This window comes from Bombina bombina, chromosome 6 (genome assembly GCF_027579735.1).
Source record: "Bombina bombina isolate aBomBom1 chromosome 6, aBomBom1.pri, whole genome shotgun sequence".
Lineage (NCBI taxonomy): Eukaryota > Metazoa > Chordata > Amphibia > Anura > Bombinatoridae > Bombina > Bombina bombina.
Genome location: NC_069504.1, coordinates 327,858,996 through 327,877,488, shown reverse-complemented (window position 1 = coordinate 327,877,488; position 18,493 = coordinate 327,858,996). Strand labels below are relative to the sequence as shown.

The window sequence follows — 18,493 nt, the reverse complement described above, 5'->3', positions numbered from 1 at the left end:
ATGTAAAAATAGCTCTTCCCAAACGATCAGAAATGTGAAGTGCTGTGGTCACTAAGGGGTTAAAGCTGTTTCTATAACAACTCAACTGAAAATGGGCATAAAAAAGCTGATTCAGCAATCAACATGAATGAAATAGACCCACGTGACACAAGTTTGCACTCTAAACACTCTGAAAGTTTATGAATGGAAACAAATATTGGCTTATACAATATCAAAACGTAAAGCTATAACTTAAAGTGACACCAAACACTCTCCTTGAATACGCAATCTAGAGTTTATTTTGCAGCACGTTCCCGCGGGCCGCGAGAGTAAATGTCAACAACTGTTGCGCTGTGATCGCGCACGTACACTTGCTGTAGACGCTGGAAGCAGTTGGTGGTATTCGTGTGACGTCACGCCGCGTCCACCAGTACCGGGATGCAGAGGAGGGGAGGTGGGGTAAGAGGCGACCGACTGGAAGGTGAGATAGTTGCTGCTAAAGTGTAAACGGGGGTTACCAGGCAACGAAAACTAATAATACTAACTTATCTTCAAAGTTAAGCTCTGGTGCTGACACTTATGGAGTCATGCCGTTATTTGTAGTTTGGCGGGAGGATTAAATAGTTGTGTGGATTTTCAGTAATCTTGCCCTGTCAGTGGTATAAGGTTTGCATTAACCAAGAAAGGACTGTCCATTGTAGACGTCTTTATCAGCAGTGTTAAATGTGTTGTAGCAACATTTTACATAATTACTTTGCCCAAGAATCATTTGAGGACTTATATACCTGTCTGGTTACAAGCTATACCCATGTCACCTGCAATGTGTTTTATAAGCTAATAAGAGATTGGCAAAATTTCTTCAGTCATAAAGAAATGAAGAATTATATTATTAAATAAATTGTCAGTTTGTGATATTTTATGACAATATAGACAACTTGCACTTACTTATCTACAATATAGTCCTCAACAAAACACAAAACCATGGCATATTAACTACAGTAGTAACATTTTTCATTCATTCTGAACACACTGAAACAGCACAGCCAAGCCATAACACATTTGGTGAAGTTCCTACACCAGATCTCACTGTGTAAAACATATTCCTACACTAGTATAAGTAGAGCAGAAATCAAAATGAGCAAGTTACCTGCAATAAGTCTAAAATAAAACATTGCTTTTTTTCCCTTGACAAGATTGAATACTTGCTATAAGATATTGCAATTATTTTATTGTAAAACATTTTGTATTTAGTTTTATAATGTTTATATGATTATTATCTAACTGTAGTTATTTTGTTTGAGTGACACATTGTTAACAGTCCAGCACATTCATATTTTTGTAAGTAGTCTGGAAACATTCATGGCTTTACCATTACTTAGTTATGGAGTAATATAAGTAAATTAAAGTGAAAGTAAATTTTTATCTTCGATATTAATGAAATTCACTAATCATACCTAGATTAATAGTCGCTAACTTTTTTATTTTTAAAAAACATTTGTCATTTGAAGATATTTAGATTGGAAATCCCATACTGTTTTCTCTCCTTCCTCCGCCCACCCGCTCATTTCAAGCTTTTTCTCATTTACACGTAGGAGCGGTCCCACCCGCTCTTACTTGTACCTCCGTGCACATACTTGGGAATTGTCCTGTTGCACATGCGTAGGCCTAAACTTCGCCGCAGTGATAGATATTTAATCAATGAATCAAGATCACAGAGTGAATGGGTGTCTCATGAGCGCGCATCTATAGAGCCCAATAATTCCGTGAGACACGCATGCGTATTTGTAATTGTGGGTGTAGCGTGAGTCAGTTGGGACGCCATTGGGGGACCAATCAAAACGTTCATCAAGATATTCGTCATTTTTAAACAATATTTTTTTTTTATTACCGGGCTGAGTTACGGCGTGAAAAGATATCGGTATAAAAGGTAGATTTCTGCATTTAATAGTAAAGAAGTAAATAAATGATGAATGAAACTAACTTAATTTTGATGTTAATTAAGATGCTGCATAGTGGTGCTTTATCGTTAACTTTTCCTTTAAGGTCTGCACTAGAGTTTTTGAATATACTAAGAACATTGTTTTTTGGCATATGGGTCAATAATAAGTGTAAACACTGTTAAATCAAATTGTAAAATGCAACAGGGTGTGAAGGATGCTTGTCTCAATATTCCCATACAGTCTAATAAGTTTAGTTGCCTATATTTGATGTGAAACGCATTGTTTAGCCTTGCTATTTGATTTAGGTAAAGCAACAAAATATTTTGTTTTTCTAATCCTAGCATCTATTTTAGTAAACTTCATATAAGGTGAAATATTGTTATCTCCCTATTTAAAGGAAATTCCATTGAAGATATCCTACAAAGAGCAGGGAGAATATTAATCTACAAAGTTATAGAGTGCAAATTAATTCTCTGAGAACAGTCCCTTCCCTTCAAGCAAGTTAACTAGTGGTAACAGCTCTAGAATATTTTTATACATTGCCTGGTTTCCTAGATAGATCTGTCTTATAATAACCATGTGATTCTATCCAAATTAATTCTGTTCTGCCAAACTGCTCAAGGTTTTTTTTTAAATTATTTTTATTTCTATATTAACATACAAAAAAAAAAAGAAAAATAAAGAAAACATACACACAAAACAATATCATCAATACATATAAGGCAACATGTCTCCCAAAAAAAACAACTTCCAAGTAAAAATACAAGATTTATCCTTTTCATATCCTTTGTCCCCCTCTTTCCCCTATCCCTCTTTTATTCAAATTAACTGAAAGAGAAGAGAAGAAAAAAAAGGGGGGGGGGGGACTCTCTCCTCTTCCACTCCCCTTTCTCCCACCCCTCCAAATAGATCTACCTAATTTGATCTACCAATTTATCTACACTCAACCTCTCTCCTATCCTCTCCCCTCAAGTCAACTTTAAATTAATAATTTGCTCTATATAGAGTACAAAATCCTCCTTTTGACAGCAGACAAAATCCCTCCAGGTCTTAAGAAAACCATTTCCTCTTGCCCCATTTAACTTGGACTCAAAAGCTGCTTTAATCCTGCTTTTTCCAACAAGAATTTTTTTAATGTCCGTAATAGACGGTATTTTGGAGGTAATCCAGTTTTTAAAAATAAGTGTCCTAACAATTATTATTACTGTAAGTATAAAATTCGTTTTTTTTATCCAAGAATTATGAGTTACCAGAAAAAGACTAGAGTCCCTTTCCAATTGCACCTTCCCTTTAAATATCATGGAAGATAGTATTCCATTTTTGCCCATAGCTGTTTAAGCTTGGGGCAATCCCACAACAGATGGCCCAGATTGGGATCTTGAAAGGAACATTTAGGGCAAACAGTCACTTTTTTGTTCCATTTGGCTACTCTACGAGGAGTTAGATAATCCCTCTGTACTATTCTGAATTGTGTTTCTCTATAATACGAGGCAGTAAAAAGTCTTTGAGTTGTTTTAAGACTGTTCGTTAATACTTTGTCTAAATCCTCTAAACCAGATCTTTCCAAACTTTTCATGTTGGTGACACACTTTTTAGACCTACATCATTTCGCGACACAGTAATTCAGTTGTACTGGCAAACAGCAGGTTAAACTAACTTGTTTTCAGAGATACGGACACATACATAAATTATATAATAACAAAATATATTTACAAGTAACAGTATGTATGTGCAAGAATAAAAAAAAAAAATAATAACACCAATAGCTACTTACTATTTTAATGGGATGTATGAAGTTGATGGGATGAACACAGTTTCTGAATATTTGGTGGAATATTAGATAAAGACACTCGCATTTTATCATCAAGCATTTTTAAGCTTCCACTTCCTATCCATATATCAAGAGCAGGAGCAGCAATGCACTACTGGGAGCTAGCTGGGGAAAAAAACACTTTGACTTCTGACTTCAGCTCAGCATTTATTTATTTATAAAATATTTTACCAGGAAGAATACATTGAGATTTCTCTCATTTAAGCTGCTGCCCTCAGAGATCTGCGAATCCGACTGGCTACTGCCAGCTCCGAAAACACACTGCTGTCCCACTCACTGACTACACGTGCAGTCACAAGCCGATTAAGGAGACTACACAGGCAGTCAGGAGCCAATTAAGGAGACTACACAGGCAGTCAGGAGCCAATGTGCCGCCAATAGGAATAGTTTCAGTTCCCACTGAGCTGCGTCAATAGTTAAAGATGATCTGTGACCCACTAGGTATCAATCACGTGTCAACCATGTGATATGCGTAGTAGGCAGGCGGAAAAGTCGGAAACCAAAAGAAAAAAAAAAAGAAGAAAAAAAAAGAAATTAGAGCTGACGCAGGGACACACCTACACACTGCCACCGACACACTAACGTGTCACGACACACAGTTTGGAAAGCACTGCTCTAAACCTATTATTTTTGTCCAATGCATAGCCAAATCCTGTACTGACTCCTTTTCTTCTATGGACAGAAGGAATCCATAAATAGCCACCAATAGCCTTTTCCCAGGCAATTTAGCATCGATAAAGGGATGGTCTACCCATAGTTGAGGAAAAAATCTTAGTTAAGCGGAGAATATAGCTTCTTACTTGTAAAAAATAAAAAATGTTTTCTTTGTATTGCTGGAATTTTTTTTTGAAGATTATCAAATGTGTATATAATTTATCAAGTTTGTAATCATTAAAGTCTCTCACAATCAATGGTTTGGATGGTTACCATGTCTCATAAATATCAGACATATTACCCAACGGAAAATACCCATTTCCCTTTATCGGTAACCATTTCGAGATATTTTGTGATAGTCCCAGACGTTTAGATAGATTTCTCCAGGTCCGTATTATATCTCTATATAAAGGATGCTCGGAGATAATCCCACCTAGCTCTCTATTAGAAGCGAATAAAACAAAATTCAAAGAGAATGGGGAGCAGACCTGATTTTCTAAAAGCTCATCTGAGTATATAAAGGACAGATTTAACCAATCCACCGTGAAGCGTAGTATAGAAGCACGATTATACCATTCTAAATTCGATAAAGCTAACCCTCCTTTACAATAAGGTTGGTATAGCTTAGCAAGCTTAATTCTTGCTTTCCTCCCACTTCAAAGGTAATACCTCAATGCTTGATTGAAGAACAGAAACATCCTCAACGTATAGAGGATTTTTGGAACAATAAATATCTTAAACAGAGCCACTTTGCCTGTTAAAGAAACTGTGAGTGACGCCCAGGTTTTAATCTTATCTCCAGTAGCTCTTAGAACCGTTTGAATATTATCTCTGTACCAATTCACCATATTGGCAGAGATTTTCAGCCCCAAATAGGTCAAAGTTTTAGTTTCTATAAATTGATAGGGCTGAGACTCCTCTGGGTTATGTTTTAACCATAGAATTTTGGACTTTGCAAGGTTGATCTTGTAGCCCGAGACTATACTATATTGCTCAAGAAGGTTCACAATATCATCAATCTGATTTCTTGGATTAGCAACAAATAACAAAAGATCATCTGCTAATACAGCAGTTTTAAATACCTCCTTTCCTATGTTAATTCTAGTCAGCAATTTTCTCAGTCTAATAGCTAGGGGCTCAATTATCAAATCAAACAGTAAGGGAGACATAGAACACCCTTGTCGGGTTCCTCTTGTCAAACTAAAGGTGTCTGAGATAACATTATTGATCAGTATGGAAGCTTTAATATCTGAATAGATATTTACAACAAAATCCCTAAATTGCCCCACAATCCCACATTTCCCCAGAACTTGTAACAAGAAGGGCCACTCCACTCTGTCGAAGGCCTTCTCTGCATCCAGAGATAGCAGGAAGGCCTCAAGCAGTGCAACCCCCCCATAATGACAAATTATGTGCAGAATTTTCCTTATGTTAAACTCTGAAGCCCTACCCATGATGAATCCCGCCTGGTCCTGTTGGATTAACCCAGGAAGTATTGGCTTCAATCTATCCGCCAGGATCTTCATTAAGATTTCTCTTGTAAGGTGTATCCAGTCCACGGATCATCCATTACTTGTGGGATATTCTCATTCCCAACAGGAAGTTGCAAGAGGACACCCACAGCAGAGCTGTTATATAGCGCCTCCCCTAACTGCCATATCCAGTCATTCTCTTGCAACTCTCAACACGCATGGAGGTAGTAAAAGAGAGTGGTGAAATATAGTTAGTTTTTTATCTTCAATCAAAAGTTTATTTTAAATGGTACCGGAGTTGTACTATTTTATCCCAGGCATAGTTTTCTATGATCTTAGCAGGTTGTAACTAAGATCCATTGCTGTTCTCACATATGTCTGAGGAGAGAGGTAACTTCAGCGGGAGAATGGCGTGCAGGTTACTCTGCTATGAGGAATGTGCAGTTACAATTTTTTCTAGAAATGGAAAATGCTGCTGATACCAGATTAATGTAAGTTAAGCCTGAATACAGTGATTTAATAGCGACTGGTATCATGCTTACTCTCAGGGGTAATACCCTTATAAAAATTGCAATATAAAACGTTTGCTGGCATGTTTAATTGTTTTTATATATGCTTTGGTGATAAAACTTTATTGGGGCCTAGTTTTTTCCACATGGCTGGCTTAAATTTTGCCTAGAAACAGTTTCCTGGGGCTTTCCACTGTTGTAGTATAAAAGTTACAGTTGTTGCAGTTAAAATTACAAACTGTGACATCCAGCTTCCCTCAGGAGTCCCCTGTATGCTATAGGACATCTCTAAAGGGCTCAAAGGCTTTCCAAAGTCGTTTATTGGGGAAGGTAGGGCCACAGCAGGCTGTGGCAGTTTGTTGTGTCTGTTAAAAAACGTCTGTTTTTTTGATCCGTTTTTTGAATTAAGGGGTTAATCATCCATTTGCAAGTGGGTGCAATGCTCTTAACTTATTACATACACTGTAAAAATTTTGTTTGATTTACTGCCTTTTTTCACTGTTTTTCAAATTTTGACAATATTTGTTTCTCTTAAAGGCACAGTACCGTTTTTTATATTTGCTTGTTAACTTGATTTAAAGTGTTTTCCAAGCTTGCTAGTCTCATTGCTAGTCTGTACAAACATGTCTGACATAGAGGAAACGCCTTGTTCATTATGCTTAAAAGCCATGGTGGAACCCCCTCTTAGAATGTGTAGCAAATGTACTGATTTTACTTTAAGCAATAAAGATCATATTCTGTCTTTAAAAATTTTTATCACCAGAGGAATCTGACGAGGGGGAAGTTATGCCGACAGGTCCAAATCAAGGGCCAAACAGTCTAATTTTCGTGCCTTTCGAAACTTCAAGGCAAGTGCGGCATCAACTTCCTCTAATGCAAACAAGAGGGAACTTTTGCTCAGTTCAAGACTGTATGGAGACAAAACCAGAACTGGGACAAAGGTAAGCAGGCCAAAAAGCCTGCTGCTGCCTCTAAGACAGCATGAAGGAACGGCCCCCTATCCGGTAACGGATCAAGTAGGGGGCAACTTTCGCTCTTCGCCCAGGCGTGGGCAAGAGATGTCCAGGATCCCTGGGTGTTGGAAATTATATCCCAGGGATATCTTCTGGACTTCAAAGCTTCCCCCCCAAAAGGGAGATTTCACCTTTCACAATTATCTGCAAACCAGATAAAAAGAGAGCAGCATTCTTACACTGTGTACGAGACCTCCTAGTTATGGGAGTGATCCATCCAGTTCCAAAGGAGGAACAGGGACAGGGTTTTTACTCAAATCTGTTTGTGGTTCCCAAAAAAGAGGGAACCTTCAGACCAATTTTGGATCTAAAGATCTTAAACAAATTCCTCAGAGTTCCATCATTCAAGATGGAAACTATTCGTACCATCCTACCTATGATCCAGAAGGGTCAATATATGACTACAGTGGATTTAAAGGATGCTTATCTTCACATTCCGATAACAAAGATCATCATCGGTTTCTCAGGTTTGCCTTTTTAGACAGGCATTACCAGTTTGTAGCTCTTCCCTTTGGATTAGCTACAGCCCCAAGAATCTTTACGAAGGTTCTAGGGTCGCTTCTGGCGGTCCTAAGGCCGCGGGGCATAGCAGTGGCCCCTTATTTAGACGACATCCTGATACAGGCGTCAAACTTCCAAATTGCCAAGTCTCATATGGACGTAGTACTGGCATTTCTGAGATCGCATGGGTGGAAAGTGAACGAGGAAAAGAGTTCTCTATCCCCACTCACAAGAGTTTTCCTTCCTAGGGACTCTGATAGATTCTGTAGAAATGAAAATTCACCTGACGGAGTCCAGGTTGTCAAAGCTTCTAAATTCCTGCCGTGTTCTTCATTCCATTCCGCGCCCTTTGGTGGCTCAGTGCATGGAAGTAATCGGCTTAATGGTAGCGGCAATGGACATAGTGCCGTTTGCACGCCTACATCTCAGACAGCTGCAACTATGCATGCTCAGTCAGTGGAACGGGGATTACACAGATTTGTCCCCTCTACTAAATCTGGATCAAGAGACCAGGGATTCTCTTCTCTGGTGGCTATCTCGGGTCCATCTGTCCAAAGATATGACCTTTCGCAGGCCAGATTGGACAATTGTAACAACAGATGCCAGCCTTCTAGGTTGGGGTGCAGTCTGGAACTCCCTGAAGGCTCAGGGATCGTGGACTCAGGAGGAGACACTCCTTCCAATAAATATTCTGGAAGAGCGATATTCAATGCTCTTCAGGCTTGGCCTCAGTTAGCAACTCTGAGGTACATCAGATTTCAGTCGGACAACATCACGACTGTGGCTTACATCAACCATCAAGGGGGAACAAGAAGTTACCTAGCAATGTTAGAAGTCTCAAAGATAATTCGCTGGGCAGAGACTCACTCTTGCCACCTATCAGCTATCCATATCCCAGGTGTAGAGAACTGGGAGGCGGATTTTTTAAGTCGTCAGACTTTTCATCCTGGAGAGTGGGAACTCCATCCGGAAGTGTTTGCACAATTGATTCATCGTTGGGGCACACCAGAACTGGATCTCATGGCGTTTCGCTAGAACGCCAAGCTTCCTTGTTACGGATCCAGGTCCAGGGATCCCAAGGCGACGCTAATAGATGCTCTAGCAGCGCCCTGGTCTTTCAACCTGGTTTATGTGTTTCCACCATTTCCTCTGCTCCCTCGACTGATTGCCAAGGTCAAGCAGGAGAGAGCATCAGTGATTTTGATAGCGCCTGCGTGGCCACGCAGGACCTGGTATGCAGATCTGTTGGACATGTCATCCTTTCCACCATGGACTCTGCCTCTGAGACAGGACCTTCTACTTTAGGGTCCTTTCAACCATCCAAATCTAATTTCTCTGAGACTGACTGCCTGGAGATTGAACGCTTGATTTTATCAAACCGTGGCTTCTCCGAGTCAGTCATTGATACCTTAATACAGGCACGAAAGCCTGTCACCAGGAAAATTTACCATAAAATATGGCGTACATATCTTTATTGGTGTGAATCCAAGGGTTAGGATTCCCAGGATATTATCTTTTCTCCAAGATGGTTTGGAAAAAGGATTGTCAGCTAGTTCCTTAAAAGGACAGATTTCTGCTCTGTCTATTCTTTTGCACAAGCATCTGGCAGATGTTCCAGATGTTCAGGCATTTTGTCAGGCTTTGGTTAGAATCAAGCCTGTGTTTAAACCTGTTGCTCCCCCATGGAGCTTAAATTTGGTTCTTAAGGTTCTTCAAGGAGTTCCGTTTGAGCCTCTTCATTCCATAGATATCAAACTTTTATCTTGGAAAGTTCTGTTTTTGGTAGCTATTTCCTCGGCTCGTAGAGTCTCTGAGTTATCTGCTTTACAATGTGATTCTCCTTATCTGATCTTCCATACGGATAAGGTAGTCCTGCGTACCAAAGCTGGGTTTTTACCTAAGGTGGTATCTAACAAGAATATCAATCAAGAGATTGTTGTTCCATCCTTGTGTCCTAATCCTTCTTCAAAGAAGGAACGTCTATTACACAATCTGGACGTGGTTCGTGCTTTAAAGTTTTACTTACAAGCTACTAAAGATTTTTGTCAAACATCTGCTTTGTTTGTTGTCTACTCTGGACAGAGGAGAGGTCAAAAGGCTTCGGCAACCTCTCTTTCTTTTTGGCTAAGAAGCATAATCCGCTTAGCCTATGAGACTGCTGGCCAGCAGCCTCCTGAAAGGATTACAGCTCATTCTACTAGAGCTGTGGCTTCCACTTGGGCCTTTAAAAATGAGGCTTCTGTTGAACAGATTTGCAAGGCGGCGACTTGGTCTTCGCTTCATACTTTTTCAAAATTCTACAAATTTGATACTTTTGCTTCTTCGGAGGCTATTTTTGGGAGAGAGGTTTTACAGGCAGTGGTACCTTCCGTTTAAGTTCCTGCCTTGTCCCTCCCTTCATCCGTGTACTTTAGCTTTGGTATTGGTATCCCACAAGTAATGGATGATCCGTGGACTGGATACACCTTACAAGGGAAAACACAATTTATGCTTACCTGATAAATTTCTTTCTCTTGTGGTGTATCCAGTCCATGGCCCGCCCTGTCATTTTAAGGCAGGTAATTTTTTCATTTAAACTACAGTCACCACTGCACCCTATGGTTTCTCCTTTCTCTGCGTGTTTTCGGTCGAATGACTGGATATGGCAGTTAGGGGAGGAGCTATATAACAGTTCTGCTGTGGGTGTCCTCTTGCAACTTCCTGTTGGGAATGAGAATATCCCACAAGTAATGGATGATCCGTGGACTGGATACACCACAAGAGAAATAAATTTATCAGGTAAGCATAAATTGTGTTTTTATAATCAAGACCAAGCAGGGAAATGGGTCTATATGAGGCAATATCTGAAGGGTCCTTATTATTTTTGGGAATTAAGGTAATATTCGCTCTTTTAAAATTCTCTGATGTTTTAAGGCTTGAACTAAAGTAAGCAATTATAAAGAATTTCAAACCTTTTTTTTCTTTTTCTTTTTCTTTGCATTCTACTATTGGTGAGTGTGGCAGTCACTCTAAGGAGTACCCTCTGCTTTGGTGTTACAGCCGGTGCTGGACTATATTGTCTTTAAATACCAATTTCAACCCGCAGCATCTGATATAACTCTAGAGGCAAATTATCCGATCCTGGGATTTTCCCCCTGGCCATCATACTAATTGTTTTTTGGATCTCATTTTCAGTTATTGGTTGGTTTAAGGCTTCACAATCTATCTCTGAGATCTTAGGAATATCAGTGCTATCCAAGAATTCTGCGATTTAATATGAATCTGGACACTGTGATGTATATAAATCAGTATAGAAGTTCTGAAATTTTGTGCAATTTCCTCTAGCTCTGTATAAATTGTATCTTTTACTTTCAAGGCTGCAAATGGCTTCCTCCTAGTTTGTCTTTTAAATGTTAATGCCATCAATTTGCCGGTCTTTTGCCAAATTTTGAGAATCTGGCAGCATTTTTATAGAGAAGTTCCTGTGCCTCTCCCATAAGGAAGGTCTCTCTTTCTTTCCTAATCCGGAAGTAATTGTTTGTATTCACCTTACTTGGATTTTTTAAATATAAAGTATATGCCTCCCTTACCCTATCAGACAAATCCTTATCCTTCCTCATGTTCTCCTTTTTTTAATCTTGCTACATAGGTATTGAATTCTGCTTTTAAATACACCTTAGCAGTCTCCCAAAATAATTGGATATTCTCTCTGATGAGGAAATTTTTAAATTTACCCGAATCTCTTAAGTATGTAGGAAAAAAACAGAGTTAAAGGTAAAATTCTTCTTTGTTTTAAGTAATAAGGTCACCGGGGCGTGGTCCGATAAAACAAAATCATGTATGTTACACTTCTCAACTCTAGAGATCAAGAATTCAGAAATAAGAAACAAATCCAATCTCGAAAAAGTATTGTTTTTTTTGAACAGCACGTATACTCCATATTACTAGGGTTTAAGAGTCGCCATACATCAACCAAGTTTAATGATTCATAAAGTAGATTAAAAATCTTTTTTTCAAACTTAAGGTGAGATGTTCTATATTTACCTCTAATATTATCAGAACCCATTTTCCTTCTGTCCATATAAGAATTGGGAGTTACGTTGAAGTCTCCTAATAATATTATCTTAGCCTTAGAAAATTTAAACATAGTTCTCTCTAACGAATTCCAGAACCTTTCATCGGGATTATTTGGGCCATAGATGTTAACCAGTAAATATTCCTCATTTTGAATAATGAGCCTAATAATTAAGTATCTTCCTTCCTTATCTTTCAATACCCTGAGGATTTTATAATCAAATCTTGTATGGAACAAAACAATTACCCCTCTAGATGATTTGACATAAGATCAGAAAAATGACTCTCCCAGCCATTTTGCCCTAATTTTACTATGCTCCGTGTCTGACAGATGAACCAAAAAAAAAAAAAAGGAAAAAAGAAAAAAAAAAATTGAATAGAAAAGGGACAAAGGACTCTCATTAAATACATTAATTTTTTGGTTCATTTTCTAAAAAAACTTGAGCAGCTTCGGGTGAATCAAAGATTTTATAAATTTCCTCTATTTTAGGACTGATTAAATCTGCCACCAAAGTTGCAATTTCGCCAGCATTTGAAACATCTGAGTTTCTCTCTTCAAGTGTAGACTTATTTGGGGAGATAGCAGAAGCTACAGTTTTGTTGCTTTTTTTTCTCTAGATGTTTCAGTTTAGGTGACATTTTAGGTTGGGTAAGATATTTATCCATGCATAGAAATTTCAGCTCTGCCTGGTCACCTTAGCCTTATTACACTGTTATAATACAGGTTTCAGGGGAAATATGTGTTTCTCTTTCAATTATCCATTCACACACAGGTTGCTATCACACATGCCCCACTGAGTTCTATTAATATCAGCTGCTTGATTGTTGTTGTTACCAGTGTTATACACCAAAAAAACAGGAGAAAAGACATCAATGGGTGGTTTATTAAATAGAGACCAAGTACCAAATTCCTGTAGTAACTTCAGAATGTTCAATTGAATAATACAATCTTATATAGCTAGTGTTGTTTTACAGGGGCCAATCAATGCCACAATTCCGGTATATCTCAGTCCTAGGTAATTATTAAGCCAGTAAGCTAATAAGCAATAAATAGATATACAGAGCACTTCAACCAGTCCTTAAAACAGTAAACAAGCAGGTAGAGTTTTCATATAGTCGTTTCAAGACATCAATCAGCAATTTCCTACCTTCTCCAGATGTTTCACATTACTTTTTCTTTTGTAGGGGTTGAAGACCTCAATAGAGGCAATCCTGCGGCTATAGGGCGGCCACCTCCAAAGCACCCCACGGTCACAGCAATGGTCGGCAGCTCACTTTACCAGGAAGTTGCTCCTAGACCCTCCTTGTGGTGCTGCTCTTGCAGCCTGCACGCTATCCCGTGCCTTAGCGCTCACCCCTCCTGTTTCCTCCGGTCAGGAGATGCCGATCTAGCTGGCTCCTTCTTTGCTACGCAGGAACTCACCTTCGGCTCTGGAAATTCAGCAGGGCTTCTTGAATCCCAGTCTTGGCAGACGCGGTCACCTCTGTTCCGCTGTTGCTATCTCCCCTCATCCTGGGTTCGCGCTGCGTGTTGACGTAGCAGCTTACACGCCTCCCCAAACTGCTCAAGGTTAGTGGCCTTCTTAAAAGGTCCATCATCATAGTGATAATATTACATGCTCTAATTTGTTAGAGCATGTCATTTTATCACTAGTGATTAGTGCTACTTATCGGATCGGCAACGATTTCCGCTTGGGACTTACATTGCTCTGTGGCTCCCAAGCAGTATTTGACTATGTGTTTAAATCCTTTGTGACGGTTAAACACATAGAATTGCAGAGTGGCTAGTGATACAGTTACATGCCCTAACAAATTAGAGTAAGTAATTGTATCTCTATAATGACCCTTTAAGAACCCATCTTACATATAAACATTTGCATATAAACATTTTAGCTATCAGAGCATATTCTCTTGCTCTGAAAATCTCCAAGCTACGTTGTGACAGTAACATATCATTGATGGTGCAGAGTCTAACAGCATGAATTCTGTTATTTAAGTTACTAGTAGAGAGGAGGTTCAAAGCAGAGCGAAGGGGACTGCAGGCAGAGTATCTGAAGACAAGGTCTGAGATATATGGTGGAGAAGTGTTATTAAGCGTCTTGAATGTCAGTCAGGATTTTGTATTTTATTCTGGAGGCTAGAGGAAACCAGTGATGGTAGTGACAGAGAAATGCAGCAGATGAGGACCAATGTGTAATGAAGATCAGCCTTGCAGAGGCTTTCATTATTGATTGTAAAGGAGATATACAGAGCTAGGGAGACCAGAGCGAATGGAGTTGCAATAGTCAAAGCAGAAAATTATGCGAGAGGGAATTAAAATCTTAGTTGTGTCTTGTATGAGGAAGTGGTTAATTTTGGAGATGGTTTTTAAGGTGGAAATGGCAGAAACTGGCCAAAGGCTGGATGTGAGGAGTGAAAGAAAGATCTGTCAAGTGTGACCTCAAGACATTGGGCATGCAGGGTTGGGTTGATTTTAAGTTTATAGAAATATGCGGGATAGATATTTTGGCAAAAGGGGGTAAAATAAGGAGCTCAGTTTTGGAGAGACTGAGCTTAAAGGGACATAAAACCCATTTTCTTTCTTTCATGATTCAGAGCATACAATTTTTTTTTTTTATTAAATTCTTTTTATTGAGAGAAGACATGTGAGTGCATACAATCATATCCACAATACATCACGAGTCACTGTTATTGCAACCATCAATACTCCCATGTTTTCATCATTATTGTACAGTATATTGATTTACAAACTGTCAAAGACTCGCATGTATCTAACTCTCACATTTTATATTTTATTAGAGAGAGAAAAGCAACTCTCTTACCTATCCTAAACTCAACAATAAAACTAAACTAACCTTCTATCTAGGCTATCTAACTAAATTAGCCATTGAATTGTGTGATCCCACATCTCAGGTTGGTGCTTAGTCACAGAGAACTTGGTGGTCCGGCAAAAAAAAAAAAAGAAAGAAAACTAATGAAATACAATATGGCTCCAATCTCCCCGTAGGGAGTCTTCTAAAAATATGCTGGTATTACGAAAAGGTGCGAGTACCTGCCGTTGTATTTCTAACTCAAAAGTTAAGATTAGCCTACACCATTTCCGCAAGAATAAGTTCAGCCTGTTACCCACATCCACTCTAACATCAATTTGCTCAACAAATAATTGTGCTTTCAGCATATTTCTGAAGTAGGTCATTGTAGGACTTTTGTTGTCTGTCCAAAATTTAAGTATACTTTTCCTTGCTAGTAGTATGAGTAGGGTCAGTTCTGAGTCAAATTGTCTGTACTGTTGGTCCCAACTCAAGAGTAGTATAACCTTAGGCGTGAAATCAATCTGTATATCCATCTTTTTATTGACCCAATACTGCAGTTTACTCCAGAACTGTCTAATCAAAGGGCATTCACATATATAGTGCAACAGGCCCAGGGACTCCACAGAACACTTAGAACATTTATTAGGCCATTCAGGAATCCATTTGACCAAACATTTGGGGGTCATATATGCCTTGTGCAGGAACCTGATTTGTGTTTCTCTCAGATTGGCTGATAGGGTGGTCTTCCTAACTTTTTCCAGTCCCTCCCGAGCCTCTTCCCATGTAGCGTCTCGAAGACCCTCTCTCCACCATCCCACCAAGAGGGTTGGCTGAATTAGTCGCAACCTCTGTTGCAAAAGAGTTTGATATATCTCTGACAAAGAGAATCTTCCCATTTTAAACAAGGTCTGGGTGAATCGAAATGTAGGTACGCATAGAAGTGACTATTTGGAAGATTATATTCTTTTTGTAATACAGAAAAAAGGCTTTAAAGTTTTCATCAGTTGCTCAACTAGCTGACCAACATTCCCCAAGCCGAGCTTCTCCCAGTGTCGAAATGGTTTTGTATCCATACCCGCCGGAAAGTCCAGGTTGCCACTGAACGGAAGATAAGTAGAACCCAGATTTGTTTTAGTTAAAAATCTATGAGCTAGGTGCCAAGCCTTTATAGGATCCCGATATAGACGATTTCCCTCTAGTAATTTAGCTGCCTTTGGCATATGCAGCAAATACGTTAAGGAGACGATTCCCAGAGTTGCCTGCTCCAAGTCTTGTCTATAAAAATGCTCTGTGCTCACCTGCCAATCAAGTACCAAACGGATCAAGGCTGCCCAATTATAGAGCCTAAAGTCAGGCAGTGACAAACCACTGCCAAGATAGGTCATTGTCATCTTGGCCATCGAGATACGAGGTCTACCTCCCCGCCAAATGAAGTACCTCAAAGCAGAGTTTAAAGATTTCACATCACTGATAGTAAGCAATAGGGGTAGCATAAGCATAGCATATAGAAGGCGGGGTAAAATCACCATTTTGAGAAGACTGACTCTACCTGCCAACGATATAGGAAAAAACCTTCAACTTCTCATCTGATTGCTCAACTTAGTACATAGAGGGGCCAAATTGGCCGAGTATAGTTTATTAGGGTTCATATGTATCTGAATGCCCAAGTAAGTGATTACTTGGTTTGCTATTGTGAATGGGTATTCATGACCCGCCTCCCCACCTCCAAGCAGCCATAGAATCTAAGATTTTTGCATATTAGCTTTATAACCCGAAAAAGATCCGAAGTCTTGTAGTGTTTGTACTATGGACGGTATATGGGTCTTAGGATCCTGCACAAATAGCAGCATATCGTCTGCATACAATGCGAGATGCTGAGAGCATTCTGCGACCTCAATACCTGGGGATACCTGACACAGTTTAACCGCCAGAGGTTCCAATGCCAGGTTGAATAGTAAGGGGGATAGTGCCCCTCTGCCTCGTGCCCCTCTGCAGAGAAGAAATTATTGACACATATATTGGCAATGGGAGACGAGTAAAGATTCTCAATAAATGAAACAAAGCGACCTGAGAAATTGAACCTAGTCAGAGTATTTAAAAGATGCCGCCATTCCACCCTATCAAAGGCCTTTTCTGCGTCCAAGGACAACAGAAAGGCCTCCGGGAGTTTACCCCCTTCCTCAGATTGCTTCGCATTCCAAAAGTACTGAAGAATCTGCAGTACTCTACGGACATTCGTCACCAAGGATCTCGCCATCATGAATCCCATTTGGTCGACATGAATCAGATCCGGTAGGATAAATTTGAGGCGCTCCGCTAATAATTTTGTTAGTATCTTATAGTCGGAGTTCAGTAGCGATATCGGTCTATAAGACTCTGGAAGAAGAGTATCCTTACCTGCCTTAGGGATGAGAGTAATATATGCAGCCGTGAAGGCCCTAGCCGGTCTGTCCGCGTCAGAGAAGTAACCCGTATAAAGATCAGTTAGTTCCGGTACCACCCTTGTTTTCAATAATATGTAAAATTCTAGAGGTAACCTGTCCGGGCCTGCCATTTTGCCTAATTTTAGAGACATGATCGTCTTATCTACCTCTTCTTTAGAAATGGGCGCATTAAGCTTGTTTAATTGTTCATCCGATACCTGTGGTAGTTTGATGGAATTCCAAAATTCATGCACAGTTTCCTCTGAGTTACATTGATAACTAGCATAGAGATTAGAATAATAAGAAGCAAATGCTTCCCCAATCCGTTTGGGGTCTTTAACCAAAGTATTTCCATGTCTTAGAGCTATAAAACACGTAGAGGATTTTAAATTAACCAAAGAAGCCAATAGTCTACCCGATTTATCTTCATATCTATAGTATCTACCCCTATTTCTCAATAGGGTTTGGGAGCCTTGATATGCCAACAATGCATCATACTCTTTTTTTTTTTTGACACTGATATATTTCTGATGATGTAGCCATGTATGCGTAGTCATATACACATTATAATTGGTCGCTAAATCATCTAAATTTCTCAAGCCTCTCCGCATGCATCCTTTTCCTGTGAGATACAAAAGCCAAAATATCACCCGTGAGTACCACCTTTGCCGTTTGCCAAAAGAGCTCTGGAGTCGACAGGTGTTGCGCATTATTGGTTCGGAAATCATCCCAGCATTTTTCCATATATAACTGAAATTCTTGAGAGGTGAGCAAGTATTGCGGGAATCTAAGATTTTTTGCGATTGTTGGGGCGTGGTAAAGTATCCAAAAAGAGCCCTATTGGAGCATGATCAGAGACCATCACTTCCCCAATTTTAACGTCTACGACATGAGGAATTAAGGAGGTAGAGGTCAGGAACAGGTCAATGCGAGACATGGTGGGAGAGGACCGGGAGACACACGTAAAGTCCTTGCCATCTGGGTTTAGCTTTCGCCATATATCAATCACATCCAGTGATGATGTCAGAGATTGAAAAATTCTTAATTCAAATTTATTGCCGATCTTAGGTTGTGGCCCGCTAGGCTGTCTACTGTAATCCCTGAGCCTGTCGCACTGAGGGTTGGGAGCGAGATTGAAGTCACCCCCAATTATAAGCAGGGTATCCGGAAATGGAGTTAATATTCTAATCAGATTATCCCAAAATGCCTTGTCTTTGTTATTGGGAGCATACATATTACACGTGTACATTTTACCAGCAATTTGTGCCTGAGCTAAAACATAATGTCCCTCCGCGTCAGTTACTA

At 39.5% G+C, this 18,493-nt stretch overlaps 1 protein-coding gene across 1 annotated transcript in view; it reads left to right on the top strand.

The window, feature by feature from the left end:
- The first annotated feature begins 396 nt into the window (after positions 1-396).
- NEDD1 (NEDD1 gamma-tubulin ring complex targeting factor) overlaps positions 397-18,493 on the top strand; it is a 361,264-nt gene continuing 343,167 nt past the window's right edge. The window contains exon 1 of the mRNA XM_053719245.1: positions 397-460. Coding sequence (XP_053575220.1) covers positions 418-460 — 43 coding nt within the window. The 5' untranslated portion in view covers positions 397-417. The remainder of the gene's footprint in view (positions 461-18,493) is intronic.